The following is an 18231-nucleotide window of genomic DNA, read 5'->3' on the forward strand; positions in this document are numbered from 1 at the left end:
TATGTCAGTAGAACAACAATTTGTTTTCTTGACTTTTTCTTTCCTCCGTACATCGGAGGCGCGCAGCTGTAGGTAAATTCCAAGAAGAGACCTCTGTGCATCATTTTTGATGCGAGATTTCATCGATGAATGCCTGTTTGCCAACATGTAGTGTCTCCTGCAGCACTCATCCAATCGTGTGTCAGGACTGGGAGCAGATACAGGGGGCGAGTAGGGGCCGCCATGACATAATCTGTGTCTGGGATCAGACCTCGCGTGAGTCACTCACAGGCTTTTCTTACTCACACACAGGGTGAGTGCCACAGAACACACTCTACACATTCTTACGCGTGGTGAGGTGCTAGGCAAACAATCTCTGTTCATTCTTGTGCAGGCTGTGCTGCCAGAACAAACCATTCTTATGTAGGACTTATGTGCCAGGGGAGCAAACTCTTTTCTTTCTTTCCTTCTGCGTTGCGGGTGGGGAAGGGATGGGGAGTAGGGGAGGAAGACAGAGAAATGGAGAGACAAAGCGAGGAACAGAGACAGTAAATTTTAAGATTTTATATCTGTAGAGTGTGTGTCACAAACATGGAAAACACAAACAAGACGAATCCACACACATTTCACACACCACCATGAACTACAGCAACATCTCCGGCGAGTCTCATCGCTCGCGACTCAGTCTACAACCTCTTCATCATCTTCGTCGCAACCTCTACCACAACCACTACCTCGCCGTCATCGCGGCTTGCATTAGCATCTCCATTACCTCGAGCCTGACGATTCCTATCACGACTTTACGACAAGAACCACGAAACCCTTATCGCCATGCGACTTTCTTGACTTCAAACAGGAAGAGCGCGCCAAGAAGGGAGATAGTCTCGCATCCTCCTGCCCGGCCACATGGCGGGTACGCCCAGTTGTCTGTAATTGCCGTTCTAATTGAGCATCTGCTTTAGGCCAAGGGAGGCAATACCATGCGAAAGGGAGATAATTGAGGCGAGGGTTTCTTCTGTACGATTGTAGCGATAGTCTTCATTCCATCGACTGCTCTTATATCAGGTTTTGTCAGTTTGATTCGAATTTAAAATTAAAGACATGACACAGCCAGTTGTTTACATCTGGGTGCGACTGTATCTATGTCAGCTCCTGTTGTAAGCCGACTCGACGATTAGAGTCCGGGTACGCTCACCCGGTTATCTACAGGTAGGACCTGCTCATGACGGGTCCCAGATGGATCCTAGCAAATGAACATCGCCCTCTATTTAAGTACAGTTTGGGGAAATAGGTCTAAAAGGATACTTTTCTCTCACCTCCTGCATTTTTTTTTTTCTTTTCCTTTCCTTTACTCATTCTTTCAGGCGATCATTAGCCCTCTCCCAATTTTTGTATTCCAGCAAGCAGAGAAAGCACGCGTATCCTTTCACAATTATTTCACTCATTCATTTCAAGAGCTTACTCTCTTTTCTCTCTCCCTTTCTCTCTCTCCATCATGTAGTATCACACCTGTCCCTGTTGCATGACCAGACTCCTCACCGTCGAGGCGCAGACATGCCGCAGTGTGGTGGATGTTGTAAGGTGCAGCATCTTGCTGGAGAGACGCCGTTGAGTTAAATATAGTCTGCTTTACTTGCTGGAATAGTTCTGAGACTAGATGATTTACAGCCTGCTTCACAAGCCTGCAATTATTATAAGAGTCAACCTTACAGAAAGTTGTACTCCAGCGGCATAGTTGTGTCGGCGTGCATTTCATCTTTTCTCTGGAGCTTGCTTGAGCAGACTGGACATACACACTTGAACACACGAACTACAGATTGTGATATTTGATTTCTGTCTGTCTGTCTGTCTGTCTGTCTGTCTGTCTGTCTGTCTCTGTCTTGTGTCTCTTCACACACACGCACTCAAACTGGTTTCTGTCTCTTTCTTCTCTCTCTCTCTGTATAATTTGCATACTAGTGAAGAAAATTTAAGATAAGCCATCAACGCGACTTTGAAAAAAAAGATGTGAAATGACAGAGTTTACGGTCTGCAAGCAAATAGTTCATAGTGTTTAAATGGGTGTTCGGGTCGCTAGTCGACATGAGATGAAAGATCAAGGATAGAAAAGACAAGAGAGGTAATGACGGAGAGAGGGGGGCAGGAAGGGAGAAAGCAGCCATGTAATTTCAATTTTCTAAAATAATTAACTCAACAAAGCAGTAACAATGGTTACTAAAAAATGAATCTAACGACTTATTTTTTGAGACTAAAAAGTAAAACTGCAATTTCGTTTCCCTTTTGAATTTTTAAAGATGACCTGTTTACCTCTGTGAATCTTGCCTTCCTTGCATCTCTTTTGAATTCTGCCATCATCGGATACTACGCGTGCATGCCTACTTGCGTGTACTAACTAATTAAATAGTCCATTGTTGTTTATAAAGGCAACACGCATTCCATTGTTATTTATTTTTATTTATTTATTTATTTGTTGCATGCATGTTTCCTATGACCATAGGTTGTCTAGTCGTTTATTTGGGACCTCAAACGGTGGAACTATTTCTCCAATCTCCGCGTCCAGCAACCAGATGCGGAGGGTAGAAACCAGGCCCAGAGCGAGTAAGGTGCCAGACCCCATCGCTAGTCGAGAAAAAAAAAGAGTAAGATTCATTCGTCTGATGGAGGCGAGGTAGGGGCTCACGGCCGGCGGGCTTCATTATCTGGTCACGAGGAACCCACCCCGTCCCTCCCAGACTAGAGTTTCCTCCGAAACAAAGACGCTGATTTCCGCCAAACAGCGCCCCGCGGTGACCTCCCAGATCCTGATGGAGGGATGCGTGTTGACGGACATGGCCAGTCCAGGCCTGACGTCGAGCCACCAGGGGGCGTTGTTGTAGCAGACGCAAGTGCGAGATAAATGCGCGCGCGCCTTCACGCGGCAATGTGTTGTGAGGACGATAAGACGTCGATAACAATACCGTTTATTTCTGTAGACCAGCGACATCTCGTGGCAACCAGCTTTCAACCAACGAAGACCCTCCATAATGCCCGACAATGTTTCCGTCCCTCAAAACATTTCAGCAACGTGTGGACCGGAAGACAGACAAAAGGAGCAATCTTCTTTGATGGCGAGGGAAAGTTAACTTCGAAAGAAAACGATAAACACAAAGAAAGTAACGGAATCTTCGATATAGCTTCTGTTACATAAAATGTGACAGTCCCTGAGGACAAAATTTAAAAAAAAAAAACAAACAACGAAAATATAGCCATTCTAGTCAGCGGCAGTGTCGACGGTTCCAGGACACAACCCGAAAACAGTTCAGGCAGCCGAAGCCATCCTCGACGTCTCCACGGAGCAGACAACCGTGAAGAGCAGCGGAGGAGCTACGGAGGGTTGTCGGACGCTGCCCCCAACGGCGCTTCTCTTGTTCCTCCCTTACTTTGCATGTCAGGCGCAACAAGCGATTTCATGAACCAGAAGCTCGCTTAGCATGGAAGCAACCAGCTCCCACCCGCCCACCCGCCATACATCACCGAGTTGTTCACGCTGTCGTGCAGTGGGTGGGGTGAGGAGCGGAGGAGTTCGGGGTGGTGTGGTGTGGGGGAGGAGGCCTGCCTTGGCGCTGGCTGCACGAGCAGAGGCGATCAGTGAGAAGATTATTGCTAATTAGACGTCAAGCGCGGGGGGGACCTCTGACCCCTCCACCGCGATGAAACGGCTTGTCTGTCAGAATTTATGGTCCCAGCGGCTTCTCGCTCGCTCTGGAAGCAGTCGTGTGTCCCAGCTGCCGCGGCATTCACTGGCCTCGTGCTCGTCGGCAAGATCCTACCCGGCATGCAATCTCTCTGCACTTCCTGCCTGCGAGCCATTCATTACCATCGGATAAGCCCAAAAAAGAAATAGCCGCCTTCTTAAAGGAATCTTTCGCCTCCTCATTCACAGTCACGGGTATGAGTGGAATATGTCATTCTAGGAAGCGCAGTCATTTCTCTCAGGGATGCTCTCACCCTGATCTGTGCACCCTGCTCTTGATGGCGGGTGAGCTAGGAAGTTTTATACTGACGTAAACGGTTTGTGCTGATACACAGCTTGGGGTGGGGGTTGGTTGGGTGGGTATTGTCTCACAGAATGACACAAACGTTTATGAAGATATAAAGAAAGAGAAGTTTAGTTTGATGTGAAGGAAAGAAAGTTCATGTCCCGCAAGTTGCTCTTAATGAATGACTGAAAAGAAGGCTTAAAAATGAGGATGGAAAGAAAAGGATTACCCCGAAGAAAAATGAAATGAGGAGGAATATAATAAAGGACTGAAACTATCGAGACAGTCGTTAAAATGTATATTCATCTGCCACTAAAAATCAAACTTCCTCCTTCAATTCCCAAAATATTCAGACTCACCATCGCCTTCCCTTCCGCTGGTCCAATGTCTTCCGCCAATTACCCAAATGCCTGTCTTTGTTTTTATGTGACGATGGTTTTCATGTGAATGTGTCTGTAACAAGAAAGTCTATAGCCTCCAATAGTTTTGTGTTGATGGAGTCCACAACAGCATCGAGTATTTAGGAATGAAAAATATATTTTCTCTTCTCTCATGTAGCATCATATTGCCACCACGTTGAATGTGACGATGTATTACCATCACACACCAACAGACACCTCAATGAAGCAACTGTTGTTTCGAGGAGGAGGAGGAGGATGCCTGCCTTGGTGAATATTTTTCAACACACAGTTTCGCAAACATTTATATGGAAATCTCCGGCTCACCCTTCTTCCGGCTTTTTCTGGTCTGGAAGAAGAAGATGGCAAGCAGGGCGCAGCAGGTCGGCTGTGCACGACAGAAGTTCGATAGGAAGAAGATAATTCGCAAGAAAAAAATATTTATGGCAATATTTATGGCTATGGACTCGGCTGGTAAGGTCTACTGATCTGAAACTAATGGGCAGACTCGGTCTGGCTTTTGCTTCAAAGTCTCATTTGCCTGGAACATCCTCCCCCAACCGTCTTTCTGACCCTAGAAACTCGCTGCTTAAGAAAAGACTTTATTTCTCCTTTTAGAGAAAAGTATGTTAATAAATTGAAATGATGAATGGTTTGTGTTTGGACAAAGACTCACGAAGCAGGGCCTAGTATTGTGTTAGTCAAGTCTTCTTATTGCCGACATTAAAATGGGAGGTGCGTTGACGAAAATCTGATTGTGATTTTAAAAAAGTATTTAACTGTTGAATTAATGTCTTGACACCGAGTCAGCAACCAAGACTATATGCCACATACAGAGAAAGAACACCAGCCGGAGACGAGATCTGAACCCAAGACACCCAGTCAAGCTCACTGTCGACCTGTGGTGAGAGCGAGGCTGAGTATGACTGATGACCTTTTTAGTGGTTACGCCACAGTCGATAACTGCCTCTAACCTTTATTAACGGTCACTGAAACCGCATAATCTGTGGCAAGAAGAAGAAGCAGCAGAGCCGCGTGAGTTCATCTTGTGACTGTAAAAAGGTGGTTGCTGTCATGCCTCATCGGGAGATACAAACCAGATATCGGGAACACCGGCGGTCTGGGGGTTGAGCCTCGCGATAGCGAGCTGGGAGGCTGCTCACATCCGACGAGCAATAAAAGCAAGGAAGTGCTGATAGACTCTGAACATGGTGTGAAGATGGCGCGGTTGAATGAGTGCAAGTGACTGCGGAACAATTTCAGATAGCGAGGCGCAGGTTTGCAGGCCACAGTAAACGTCCATGAGGTACGCCGACAAACTTCTCGTGAAAGTGCGGGGTTCAGGATCCACCCCTTTGCCCCCCTTCTCCTCCCGGTGTGTCAGGACAAGATAGGGGTACCAGCAAGGCTTATCGGTCTGTGGGCCATGTCTCGTGCTTCTGCAGTATTTCTAAGAGCTTTGACAGTCAAAGGGTGAGCTTGCTGTCCCACTCAGGAGAGACTTGGTGGTGGAGAAGGGGTCGGGAGAGGTCAAGCAGCCGAGATGTTCCTTCTGAACTAATGTTGAGATCACAGACCTTTCCACTTGAAGTACGGCTAACATACGGGTCTTTCAAGATGGTCTTGCCATCGAGAGGACCGGACTTTGCCCGGGTCACCCAGGCCATCCGTGCTTTGCTTGCTGTGTCGTCTTGTTGTTGTAGATGTTGTGAGATGCTCGTCAACAGGCAAAACTCACTTTGTCCAGAAGAAGAGTGTCTTTAAAATAAATGCTTCTTTCTATACAATTAAACAGCCATAGAGGACAGCTTCGAATAAGAATTATCTCTATATTATCTCTATAAGAACTATTCAAGCTCTTTGTGTAATGCTAATTTTGTTTTCTATTTTTTCAGTTTACCTACGTCTTCGACAATTTCACTTCGTTGGATCCACACCTTTTGTACCCTCCTCTCCTGGGTATTCCCACCCGCGGTCAGATCCCCAGCGACCCAACAGGTAAGACTCTTGTGTGAAGTGTGAAGTTGTGAGTTGAGGTGATCATGGCTGCACCCACCATGAGCAAGCCCTAAGCCATTATAAAACACGCACGCGCACGATATAATCTGAAACCGCACGGGATGTCGAGGCTGATGAAGCTACCGCACCCGTGGACGCTCTTCATCTCCTCTCCCGTCTTCCCTTTCCATTTCCTCCTCCTCCTCCTACCCTCCCCTCAACCCTTTACATTCCTCGCGACGGCTTTTATGCCTCTACATCTTCTTCCTCTTTTCCCTTTTCGATCTTGTCGTCATCCAAGAAAAGAATGTGCAGGTGGGAGAACGAGAGGTCTGGGTATTTCACGCATGCGCAGATCTGTCTACATCTTGATGCAGTTCTCCCAGGATCACACTCCCATGCACTGATTCGACACTAATACTCTGGAATGTTCTGTTTGAAATCGACTTGGCGCCATATTGGATCGAACTTAAAGGTGATGCTATCTGTGTATTTGGAATGTATTTCCTCTGTATTTCCGTATTATTCGCTTGCCGTTAACATTTAACGACTTTTTTCGTGAACGGCTTTGGTTTCCAAGGTGTTGAGGAGGTGTAAGTGGTGCTAATACCTGGCTGGCAACATCCACGGTTGGCGTGCCTGTTGTACGGTCTCTGAAGGTGTTGAGATTAGCAGTTGAGTCTGCTGAGTGGAAAACGATCATCCGGGTCTTTGCACGACGTCACCGCGAGGAGGTGAACAGTCAGCGGCGATGGCGGAGACGTGCGCCGCTAACAACGCCATTAGCGGCGACGACAGCTTCACAACATTGGAGAGCTAGTCAGAAATAACAGCAAGAAACTGAACACAGCTCATTCTCTTCTCCTCTTCTCTCTCTCCTGGAGCAGACTGGGCTGCAAGACGCTCCTGGCGGTGGGCGGGGCTTATGCCAATCAGTCAGCTTTACGGGGCTGATGGTCTTTAACAACAACTTCCCTAGGTACATACCTCTCCTCGTCGTGGAAGTTCATGGAAAATATAACCTGCCCCGTACGTATGTACATTTATACACACTGACACCCCTTCCCTTCGCACCCACCACACAAAAGTTCACGAGTCCAACATGGCGAACGATCCTATGGACTACAGGACGATCTATCACGATTCTCTCCTGACATGATGACCTGTGTGTAGCCAGGCAGTGGAGAAGAATGTTTATTGCCGAAGGTCTGTACTTCACGAACGAACAGAAAATACCACGTGAGAGTTAGGGAGTTTATACTTCATACTCAAAATTGTAAAAAATCCATCCATAACTTCTTTAGACTTCCGATGCATTCTGGACCAGAGACCAGGATGAAATGTAACACTGACAGGCATCCCGTGAGAGGTGACACCACAAGATGCACATTACCATCGAGGAGGTAACAGCAAAATGTAGCACTGAGGTACTAATACTGAGGTATCAGGAGAACCCCACATGCGACACCGATGGGCGACAGTAGAAGCAGCACTGACAGTTAACACCGAGGTCGGATTGGCAGTTGACGGCAACGATCAGAATTTTTCATGCCTCCTCCCTCTCTATTTAATTGTCTTTGTGACCTGCGCGGACTGGACACGCTGGGAAAATTCGTGGAGAAGGAGAGGTTTGCATGCCTTTGATACCCAGCAGGCGGGTGGCAGGTATTTGAAGTGCCTGGTCCTGTTTCCAGATGTGAGAGACAGTCCTGCTTGGGAATGGCATCCCTCGCTGGGCATGGCCGGGGTCACATTTGACGACATGGTTCAAAAACAACCATAACCTCGGGAAATACCAGGTTGGTTGAGGGGAATCCCGTTGCTTTCATCCTGCCTTGCATTTGGACCAGGAATTCCACAGTCGGCAAGAATGTCTTTCATGCTTGTCCTGCCAGGAGTACAAACTCACTAAAGTCCCTCAAGCGGCAATGTCATCAACACACACGACTTTTTTTTTTAGGACTAGACCTTTAGAAGTGACAACAATATTTTGTTTATGTTGTCTCCAGCGTTTCCTACAAACATCTCAGAACAGTTTATGGGAGTCGTTAAGTCGTTATGGTTAAGACTCGCTACATCGAAGGACTTGAATTTACTGATATTTGCAAAGCATTCGACTCGTTTCTTTTATCATCGATCTCTACATTTTCGTCGTCTGGTGAGAAGAATAATAAAAGTATGTGCGTACTCCGGGGGTTGGATCAAGAGTGAAAAAAAACTTTTCTAAGTGAGCTTCTTTAGAACAGTTTTAACTTTTAAGTCCATGTCGTGCGACTAGCCCCAGAACTAGTGGGGTGGGGTGGGAAACCCAGTGCAGAGAGCGGGTGATAACCTCTGACCTGCTGTCAACGCTGCCTCCTGTGACACTGGGTGGAATTGGCCAGTCGCAGACCTGTCTCGTGACAGAGCTCCTCCGTCTGAAGATTCTCATTCCACAGGCTTCTTGCTGCATCGATGGGGAATTTCCCAGTATTTAACCGTTTTTTTTTTTCTATTTGTTTGTTTTCGCTTGTTCCTGTCCGCCTTGTTTTCGAGGGAATTTCCAGCCGCAGTGATGCCATCTTGAGTGGGTGTGAATCTCGTTCCTTCACGTCGTCAATCCACGAGATCTCACCGTGAAATGTGTAATACGATTACTGTCTTGCTGTTATCCATTTCAGTGACATGAGTAAAGGTTACCACACAAGAATTTTTTTTTAAAAACTAGAAAATATCTGTAACAGTAGACTTGTTGACCATGGGCATAGAGCAAAGTGTGAGTGGTCTAAGTCTTGCTGTGTCCTAGGACTACCATGTGACACTACACTAATTATTGTTTACCATTCACCATACATATGCTAGAGAACATTTCACACATGTTGACATCATAACAGACCCACAGTAGAGGGTGTGGATGTGTGTTGCAGCCTTCCAGATCACCATCCCGTGTAAAGGAACCGAGAAGGGCGTGGCTTCACTCGTCCTGGGGCTCACCATCTACACCCGGGTGGGCCGTCCTCTGAAGGGTACCCCGATCAAGTTCAAGCTCCGCAAACAGTGCGTCGTCTTCGGTAAGACCATGGTGATGACAGGTGTAGAGGACTGCCAGACAACCACCTGACTTAGTCCCAGATAACGGGGTGGGGGATGGGGTGTTGGTGGAAGAAGTAACGCTACCCTGACAGACTGGACGACTGTGTGAAACTGTGGGTAGGTCATTGTCTCTTGACCTGTCATTTTTTTTTTTTTTTTATTCTTGTCGTCCCCAAACCTGCTGAATTTTTTTGTTTGTTTTGTTGTTTTTTTTTTTTTTTGTTGTTGTTGTTGTTTTTTTTTTTTTTTTTTTTTGTTTTTTTTTTAAACAGACATAGGTGTTTGTTTCTTTTCAAAAATATCAGAGCATGCACGTGTCAAAGTTCAAGCATCCATGAACCCACGAAAAAGTGAATGCATACACGTAGCCATCCATTTACCCCAAACAAAACTTGTTCAAGCCTTTCTTTCTTTCTTTCTTTCTTTCTTTCTTTTGTTTGTTTCTTTCTTTCTTTCTTTCTTTCTTTCTTTCTGCTCGTCTGCCTGGCAATACTTGACATTTTATCATGTGATATTGAAATGTGGATTGTTGGTAACTGAGCAGAGCCACAGCTACTTGCTCCGTAGGCCAAACAAAGCGTCCCTCACGCTGACGACGGTTGTTGTTGTTGTTGTTTTGCATGATGGCAGTGACGACGTCCCCGTGTCCAGCCGACTGCCAGAACGGGGGCACGTGTTCAGAGTACGGTGTATGTGAATGCCGGCAGGGGTTCCACGGGAAATATTGTGATATCGGTACAACACCTTTTTTTCCCTCCGTCAGCCTGCAGTGCAGTGTACACGTGACCCTCCCGTGCATGCCCCTAACCACGTGACGCCTTGTACTCAGCGCATGTGCTACAAACGAGACTTTCAAAGAAAATAATTACCACAGTAATCAAGATAGCGCTTTAAAAAAAAACCTGTGATAACCCCTAACGGAATGAGAGTGTGTGTGACTCTTGATAATGCCAGTATCTGTAATCGTTGTTTTGACCTTTGACCCTGGGTGTTTTGCGATTTGATCTGTATTTTTTGCTCACCCAGTCCAAACCCGCTTCTCGAGTGGTTGTGTCTAAGCACCGCCATTGAAAACACTTTGGAGGGTCGGTGAGATTCCTGTAGACAACCTGCGCTTGACTGTTGCTGTCCGTTTGTAACACCTTCATACTGACAACCTGAGTAAATGTGTGCGGTGGTGGGCTTTAAACTTCTGAGAGCACGTTGAGAAAGCACACACAGACACACAGATTTCTTTTTTATCTTTCTCTTCTCTCTTCTTCATTTGCATCTTCTTCTTTCTCTCTTTTTTCTTCTCTCTCTCTCTTTCTTTCTTTCCCACTGCAAATCGTGGGCGGGGTAAATGTGTATGTGCGAGCATGGTCTTGGAGAGAACGAGTACTGGACAAAGCTGTAGGCATTCTTTCATAAATTCGTCTTCCATTCTACAAAAGAAACAGTGACTTACTTATCATTATTATGTTTCTTTTATAAATGTTACAGATTTCTCTGTATGCTGTATATGTATCTCTATATACTCTATACACACTATACACTAGCATCGTTGTACAGTGCAGGTCGCAGGTCACAGTACAAACCCTGGAAACAGTCAACTGATGCTTACAGTGTGCCTGACATATGTCCCCACCCCACTATATGTCCCTCTCCCCACAATGTGGAGTCCGCCTGTCAAGAACAATAACTCCGTGTGTCGTGATGCACAAGTTATCTCTCTTCGTCTGCTTGTGTCCTAACATGCCAGTGTGCTCGTGTACTGTCCCTGTGTCATGACAAGACTGTATGTGTGGCTTTATATTGTTTGACTAGAGTGGGGTGTGTCTGTGAACTAATTGTCAGGACCTTACATGAACTCGTGAACTCGAGGCTTTCCTCTGTGACCTGTGCTAAAGGTCACTTGTATGTTTTTGTTCCGCTTGTTACAATGTGATTGTTGTTGGCAAGCTGTGATTGTTGTTGGCAAGCTGTGATTGTCGAAGTAGTCAAAAATATTCTAACTGATGATTGTACTTGTAGAGGAGGTTCGACTGTTTGGCAAATGTTACAAGAATGACAGGGGAAGTAACTGATAGTCGCCTCCATTAGAGAGAGAGTTCTCTGGGGGAAATTTTCAAACTGTAACAACCTTATAAATAAAACCAGGACTCACTTATTTATCTTGTTGCTTGTCGGAGGCTAGAACTGCTTTAGTTGTGCTTAAAAGTCCTGCCAGTTGATTTTATGTGGATTTCATTAAAGTGACCTTTGCACTCGTGTTGGTGACTAAAATGAAAGTTAGTGATATTGGTAGTATATGTTTTATTATGAGATTTATCTTTCTATTCCTAATATTTTCTTATAACGGTTGATTCTGATTATGTTCTGTTGTTAGAGCAATGGTTAGATGTTCAAACTTGTTTTTAAAAGTGTCTTCCGTGTTTTATCAGTTTAAAGCTTTGGATTTCTCCTAAAGTATTCCTGAAGAACAAATAATGTTTAGTGACCAGAAGTAGGAGTACTAGGGACAAGACTTTCATGAGTTCAGCGACAGAAGCACGATGACGACCAGTAACAACGAGTGTAACGATTGTATGGATGTGGGTGAGGAGCAGAGTGAATGCTCTTGTCAGTCTCATCTGTACATCATTTTATTCCATTCATTGTTTCTCTCCCTTCAGCCCTGTGCAATCCAGTTTGCCAGAATAACGGCACCTGCATTTCCCCCGAGATATGCGCATGCCCGTCTGGTTACCATGGTAAACTGTGCGAAAAAGGTAAGGAGTTAACTTTGGCGAGAGGCCATTGCACAAAAAGTCTTTTGTCTGCTTCTTACAATAACCGCTCCATCCAGACACAACATCGCCAGCAAAGTAAGCAAAGGGTATTGAGATGGTCCCACAATTCCCCGAGAGCTGTTTAAAAAAAATATATGTCCTCGATACACCTACATGAATCATCTCAGAATCACGTGACTGAATCATGGGATGGCGGTAATGAGGATTCTTTCATCCCAGCCCTTTCCCGCCCTCCGACATGCCAGTTGTAGCAGTTAACTGTAGACAGAAAGCACCGTCTCCGTGTGATTTAAGTTTACAGTTATTATGTAAAAATATTTTCCGGTTAGATAAATAAATTTCATTTGAAAGGAGTGTTTCTTCTTTCTTCATCTTTGTTTGTCGATGTCCTTTTTTCTTGAAACCCAAAGAACAACTTCTGAAAATGTTTTTTGGCAGATGGCTCTCGCGGTTCGTACATACATTGCAGCTTGTGTAATTTGGTCTGCTGGTAATTGTATCTAAACATGTCCGCACACAACTGGCGTAAGAATAGACAGAATAGGGAAAAGATGAAGAAACCAAATTAAGTCGAGTTAATCTTATTGCCAGAACCTAAAAATGTTTCCAGCACAGAAACTAATATTGCTGCAGGTGTTCTGTGAAGTTAGTTTTACCATAAACATTATCTTGGAATCTTTTTTTATGTATCCACTTTTAGCACGCACACATACACACTACAATGCATGGACATAAATAGATGGATAGACGAGGTGAGGGGTAGAGGATAAATAGAATGTGGATACAATAGTGGATTGAATTTCTTTCTTTTGTCTGTAACTGACTGTAAGCTATTTTGAGTATGTGTTGTTGATGTTCTCCCCAATGACACCCCTCAAACTGACCAAGACCATGAGCAGGTGCACGTGTATGGGGCCAGGTGCATGATGGGGAACGCACAGCAATCAGGGGCCGTGTTCATGAAGCTGAGGTAAGTCGTGGTCCCGAGTAAATGAAGAACAAGCTTCTGTTCTCCGTAGTCAGAAGATGGCGTCCAGACTCCAAGGGATGTTCAATACACCCGGGAACGGGACCGTAGTTGCAAAAGACACCCAGGGGTAAAGTAACATAAAGAAATATCCTCGGGGTCTGGATAGTGCATCGTAACCATGGAGACAAGATTTTTTTTGCCCTCGTCACGACGGACCCTGGCTTCATGAACGCGGCCCCAGTTCTGCACCAAGCCCATGGTCATGACAACAATATAAGTAGCACCGTGTCACCGCTGTCTGTAGGGAAGAAGGTTTATTGCACTCATTAATGTCAGTCAGCGAGTAAACAATGTTGGATTGTTTGTCTACTAGCGGCTTGCGGGCGACCCTGCGAAAACGGCGGCCACTGTCTTCCGGAGGGATTCTGCTGGTGCGAAAAAGGTTTCTATGGCGACGCCTGTGAATTCAGTGAGTAGAGTTTGACAGAACTTGCTCTAGAGAACCACAACATCTTGCTCTGTCTCCCTCCTGCTAGACAGTCTGTAGTCAGTCTGTATGTGTGGCTGTTTCGTCTGGCTGGTTGTACTACCCGCTTGTCAGTTTGTATGGATGCCAACCTCTATACCTTCTTTCTTTGAATAATCAGAGAAGACACAAACAGAATGAGTAGGTGGATACTGGACAGACATGGACATAACATCGTATGCTGATTGCATGTCTGTCTGTCTGTCTGCTTGTTTGCCAGTTTGTGTGTCTGTGTGGTTTACCTACATGCATGCCTGACATTTTTAAACTATTTGTATACACAGATACATAGATAGGTGCTTGACAGAAACTATTAAATATTTGGGAAAATGTATATACAATCACAAGGTAGACATTTTAGTTTAAAACAGAGATTAATTGGTGAAGTCACGTGTCTTTGATTCGTTATAGGCATCTGCAACCCTCTTTGTGCCAACGGCGGTACGTGTATAGGGCCGGACAGGTGCGAGTGTCCAAGCAATTTTTCGGGGACCAGATGTGGTGAGTATCAACTCTCAGAGAAGCAGATTTTAGTCTGAGAACTGTACGTGTGTCTGTGCGTCCGCTTGCTTGTTTGTATTTATTCATTTGACAGCAAAAAAAAAAAAAAAAAAAAAAAAAAAAGAAAGTGTCGCTAACTGGCCGGTCGGAGGCATTCAGTCAAGATCTTTTTTTCAGTAGGAAGTTTAAGAAAAATGTTCTTGATTATGTTTCATATCTTTGCGTTTTCTTTCCTTTGTATACTTAAAGTTTGCTAATGAAGGAATGGATGAAGAAAGAAACAAAAGAACGAATACAGGGTGTCTGCTTTCATTTCTTGTTGACGCTTGGAATGTTCTTCATTAACTGATTGGAACATAACGAGGATTGTGTTGTAGAGTGTGTCACGTGACGCGAGCTGTCTGTTGTCTGTGCAGAAACGAAGGAAGAGCGGCCGAGGAGAAGCAAGACGAACAGCAAGGAACAGGAGATCAAACGGCAAGGCACGCGCGCCAAACGCAATCGCACGCGCAGGAAACAGAGTGAGACTGCGTGACCTTTGACACTCGCACACTCACCCACCTACCTACCACCGAGAAAACAAACCTTTACATTCGTTTCTTACTAAAGCTTCTACTCCATACCAGTCTTAAAGAACTCCTGATATGTTAATTCTTTGCCCGAACAGGTTTGATTGCTAAGAATTCATTAGAAAACAAAACTCATTAATTTGTCACACCCCAGGTAGTCACGCGCCAGGTATTCACAGTCACACACCAGGTAGTCACAAGCCAGGTATTCACAGTCACACACCAGGTGGTCACGCGCCAGGTATTCACGCCGCTGTGTGTCGTGTTGCAGAGCTGGAGCGCAAGCTGGTGAAGGCGGAGCGGCGGCTGCTGAAGGTGCTGCTGCGCAACACCAAGACGTGGGTCTTCACGCGTGACGAGCGGCGCGTGCTGCGCAAGCTGCAGCGCGACCAGACCAAGGAGGAGAACGCCACCCTGTTGCCTAGCAACGACCGCAACTTCCTGGTGCTGGTGCTGACGCGCGAGCGCAACAACCTGAAGAAGAAGCACAAGAAGAAGCTGCGGCGCTACAAGAAGCTGCTGAAGAAGCTGACCACCATGCTGGAGACGCCAAAGAAGAAAAAACGGGTATATGTCTAGCTTTAACTCGGGGACCTCGCCTTTCGCACCCGGACAGGGCACGACATTGTATTTTGACGGGGTGGAGACCTTCTGCTGCCTACATCGGGGTGGGAAGGGAGGACTTCGGGCACGTGTCAACGAATCCTTTACGGGTTGGGACAAGTTTCAGTGTGGGTGACCTCTTGACCGGTCTTGGTGTGAAGAACAGAGTGCTGAACATTGACTGACTCACTCTCAGACATTCAGAAAACTGTGGAAGAGACCTCGGGAAGAGCTCACTCGTGTTTTCTGATTGACTGCTGATGGACTCAGGAGAAACGCCAAGGTAGCCAGCAGTTCTGTTAACTCGTCTTTTTCGTTCTTCAACGAAGGATCAACCGCCGTTGCCAAGGAGCCTCGCAGTGGAAGACGCTCAGCTTTGGGAGGGGGGAAGCGAACTCCATGGTGACAGTGAATGATGTTCAAATTCTTGCTTCTTCAGTATCTTTTATGAGGAGGCAGATGCCCCCTGACCCTTCTGGTCCCTACGGCATTGGCCTCGGTCCACAACCTGGTTTTGACTACTCAAACAGTTCATTCACCTTAACTCCAAACAATCCCTGCACCTTTCTTGAAAAAGGTCTTCAATGATGGACTTAAGGTGGAGAGCAGAAGATTTAAATATATATATATTACTATTCGTGGATGGGAACGAAAAGTGGTCCTTGACGACACCCATAGCCTGGACTCGAACCACAGGGCCTGCTACCGTGTAGACACCTGGACTATTTCCCCTTCCCTTTACCCCTCCCCCCTGTCATCAAAGAGTTGTGAAATTCAAGTACATCTCCGGCCTCTGACGGTTTGTGAGTAGAAGTACTGTTGAAATATTTTGAATTCTAACTGGAGCTTGTCTGACACTGATGGTGATGCACATCTGGCTTCACTGCATTTGTTGTTTCGTGACTATTTCTGCTCTAGATTTATTATAACTATTATTATTTGCTTTTCAGAGGCGATTCCATTACTTTTTGACATCGTTGTGTCTCTCGTGCCTAGTACCATCCCCTCTCTGGACTGGTCTTCAAGTCGTGTAACGGATACAAAGCTTGTCCAATAGCAGTGTTCACACAACAACTGTCGGTTTGTTGTTCACATGGTGGTTGAACAAGTCAGTTGACCAATGTCTTTACTACATTGTCATTCGGTGATAACCGGAATTTAGTTTTATTTTTGTTGACAATGCAGATAAGCATGTGTGTTATTGTGTCCAAGAAAACGGATTTTTTTACAATCATGTATGAGAGTTGTATGCTTTTTTTGAAAATAATTAAACATCGATTGAGAAATAATTTAAGCTTGGTTTTCAGATGTCTATGTATATAAGTCACAGCAACTTTGAAAAAAAATGAGGTTGTGATTATTATGCGGTATGCTATGTGCCTCTCAAATCCCAGAAAGTACTAATACAAAGAAACCTGATTGTCCGTCAATGAAAGAAAATGTGAATAAACTTATTTCTCTGCAAAAGAAAAAACTTCAGAAACGATGTTTGAAATAAAATTGGAGGCGTATAGCAAAGTCGTTATCATATTTCGCAAACTTTATTAAGGAAATAAACTTTTTGAGCGCCGTTGTCTAAACATTTTCTTTTGCATTTACCATGCCTACAGCTTTAAGGCTCTGCCAACTTTTCGTTTGTTTGTTTGTTTGTTTGTTTTACTTATTGTAAAGATTGGAAAAAAAAAACGTTGTGACCTCATTTCAAGAGATGTTCCTAGGTTTTAATTACTAATGTGTAATCTTTCATTTCTGTAATCAGTTCAGTATTGTTTAATAGATAATTTATTGATCTCTCACAAACATGTTTTAATGGACGTGTCAGTTAAGTGCAAACGTGTCTTCTGTTGTGATGCGTGTGTGTTTGTGTGTGGTTATGCATATGTGTGTGTGCGTGTGTACACGTAGTTCTTGACCATCATTAACGAGTCTTCCATGGTCTATTTTCAAGTAAAAGAAACTTTGGTCTGCTAACAATTCAAATTGAAAGGATAGCACTGCCGAATGCTTTAGTGACTTTTTCTTTCATGCTTCATGCTTTTTTTTCCTTCTTCCTTCCAAGTGCGAGACCGGAATATATTTGCACTTCCAAAGCTGTTGCCAGAATCAGTTCTGTCAAACCCTGTAACACTAGACACCTAATCAAAGAAACTCTTTGCAGACATTGTCCTCTCACATCGTGACTGATGCTGTTTTGTTATCTAATCGGAGATGATGAATAACATCCACGAGGCTAGGAAGTCGGAGAGGGAAGCAGAAGGAGCCAACCTCCTCGACTGACTGAAATGACTGTTCAGTTCCAGTCTGGCCAAACCTGGCATATTATGGACGATGTAAGACAACATGAGAGGACGGACACTGATAAAATAAACACCATTCCTTCGCCATAGCTTACAAAGTATTTCAAAGTGGATCCCCGAGGTTTGAAGACGGAAGGTCTGTGAGTTTGTAAGATAGAATCAGAACAAATCAATGTAAAATGAACAGGGAATTGCTAGCTAAAGGCATGGTTTTTAAATAATACATTAATAATAATAATATTATTATTGTTATTGAATATTTGTTGAAAAGTATCAGAGTACAATCAACAAGTCCCGCCACTTGAAGGATGTGATTCACAGGTTTCACCCTCTCCTTCCAAACAGAGGCCGACATTTGCAAGAAACCCCGAGGGTAACTTGTTGGATGTTCCGGATGTACACCCTTTCTCTTAAAATGTTTTTGTCTGTCATTCTAGAGAACGAATAAATTCAGTCAAAAAAGTTTTTACAGCTGCCGTCCCTCTGCTAACACATATATCACGAGCATATGAAAAGCATGAATTTTAT

General features: G+C 44.8%; 1 protein-coding gene across 3 annotated transcripts in view; it reads left to right on the forward strand.

Annotated features, from left to right (window-relative positions):
* The window catches only part of LOC112572334 (wnt inhibitory factor 1-like), a 53525-nt gene extending 36813 nt beyond the window's left edge, over positions 1–16712 (forward strand). For 2 of the 3 annotated variants that reach the window (XM_025251959.1, XM_025251960.1), the window contains 8 exons: positions 6292–6394; positions 9301–9444; positions 10097–10201; positions 12121–12216; positions 13581–13676; positions 14145–14234; positions 14651–14755; positions 15075–16712. In XM_025251959.1, coding sequence (XP_025107744.1) covers positions 6292–6394; positions 9301–9444; positions 10097–10201; positions 12121–12216; positions 13581–13676; positions 14145–14234; positions 14651–14755; positions 15075–15382 — 1047 coding nt within the window. In that variant the 3' untranslated portion in view covers positions 15383–16712. The remainder of the gene's footprint in view (positions 1–6291; positions 6395–9300; positions 9445–10096; positions 10202–12120; positions 12217–13580; positions 13677–14144; positions 14235–14650; positions 14756–15074) is intronic. The other variant, XM_025251961.1, reaches the window with a different exon arrangement.
* Positions 16713–18231: the final 1519 nt, after the last annotated feature.

Source organism: Pomacea canaliculata, linkage group LG9 (assembly GCF_003073045.1).
Source record: "Pomacea canaliculata isolate SZHN2017 linkage group LG9, ASM307304v1, whole genome shotgun sequence".
NCBI classification, from domain to species: Eukaryota; Metazoa; Mollusca; class Gastropoda; order Architaenioglossa; family Ampullariidae; genus Pomacea; species Pomacea canaliculata.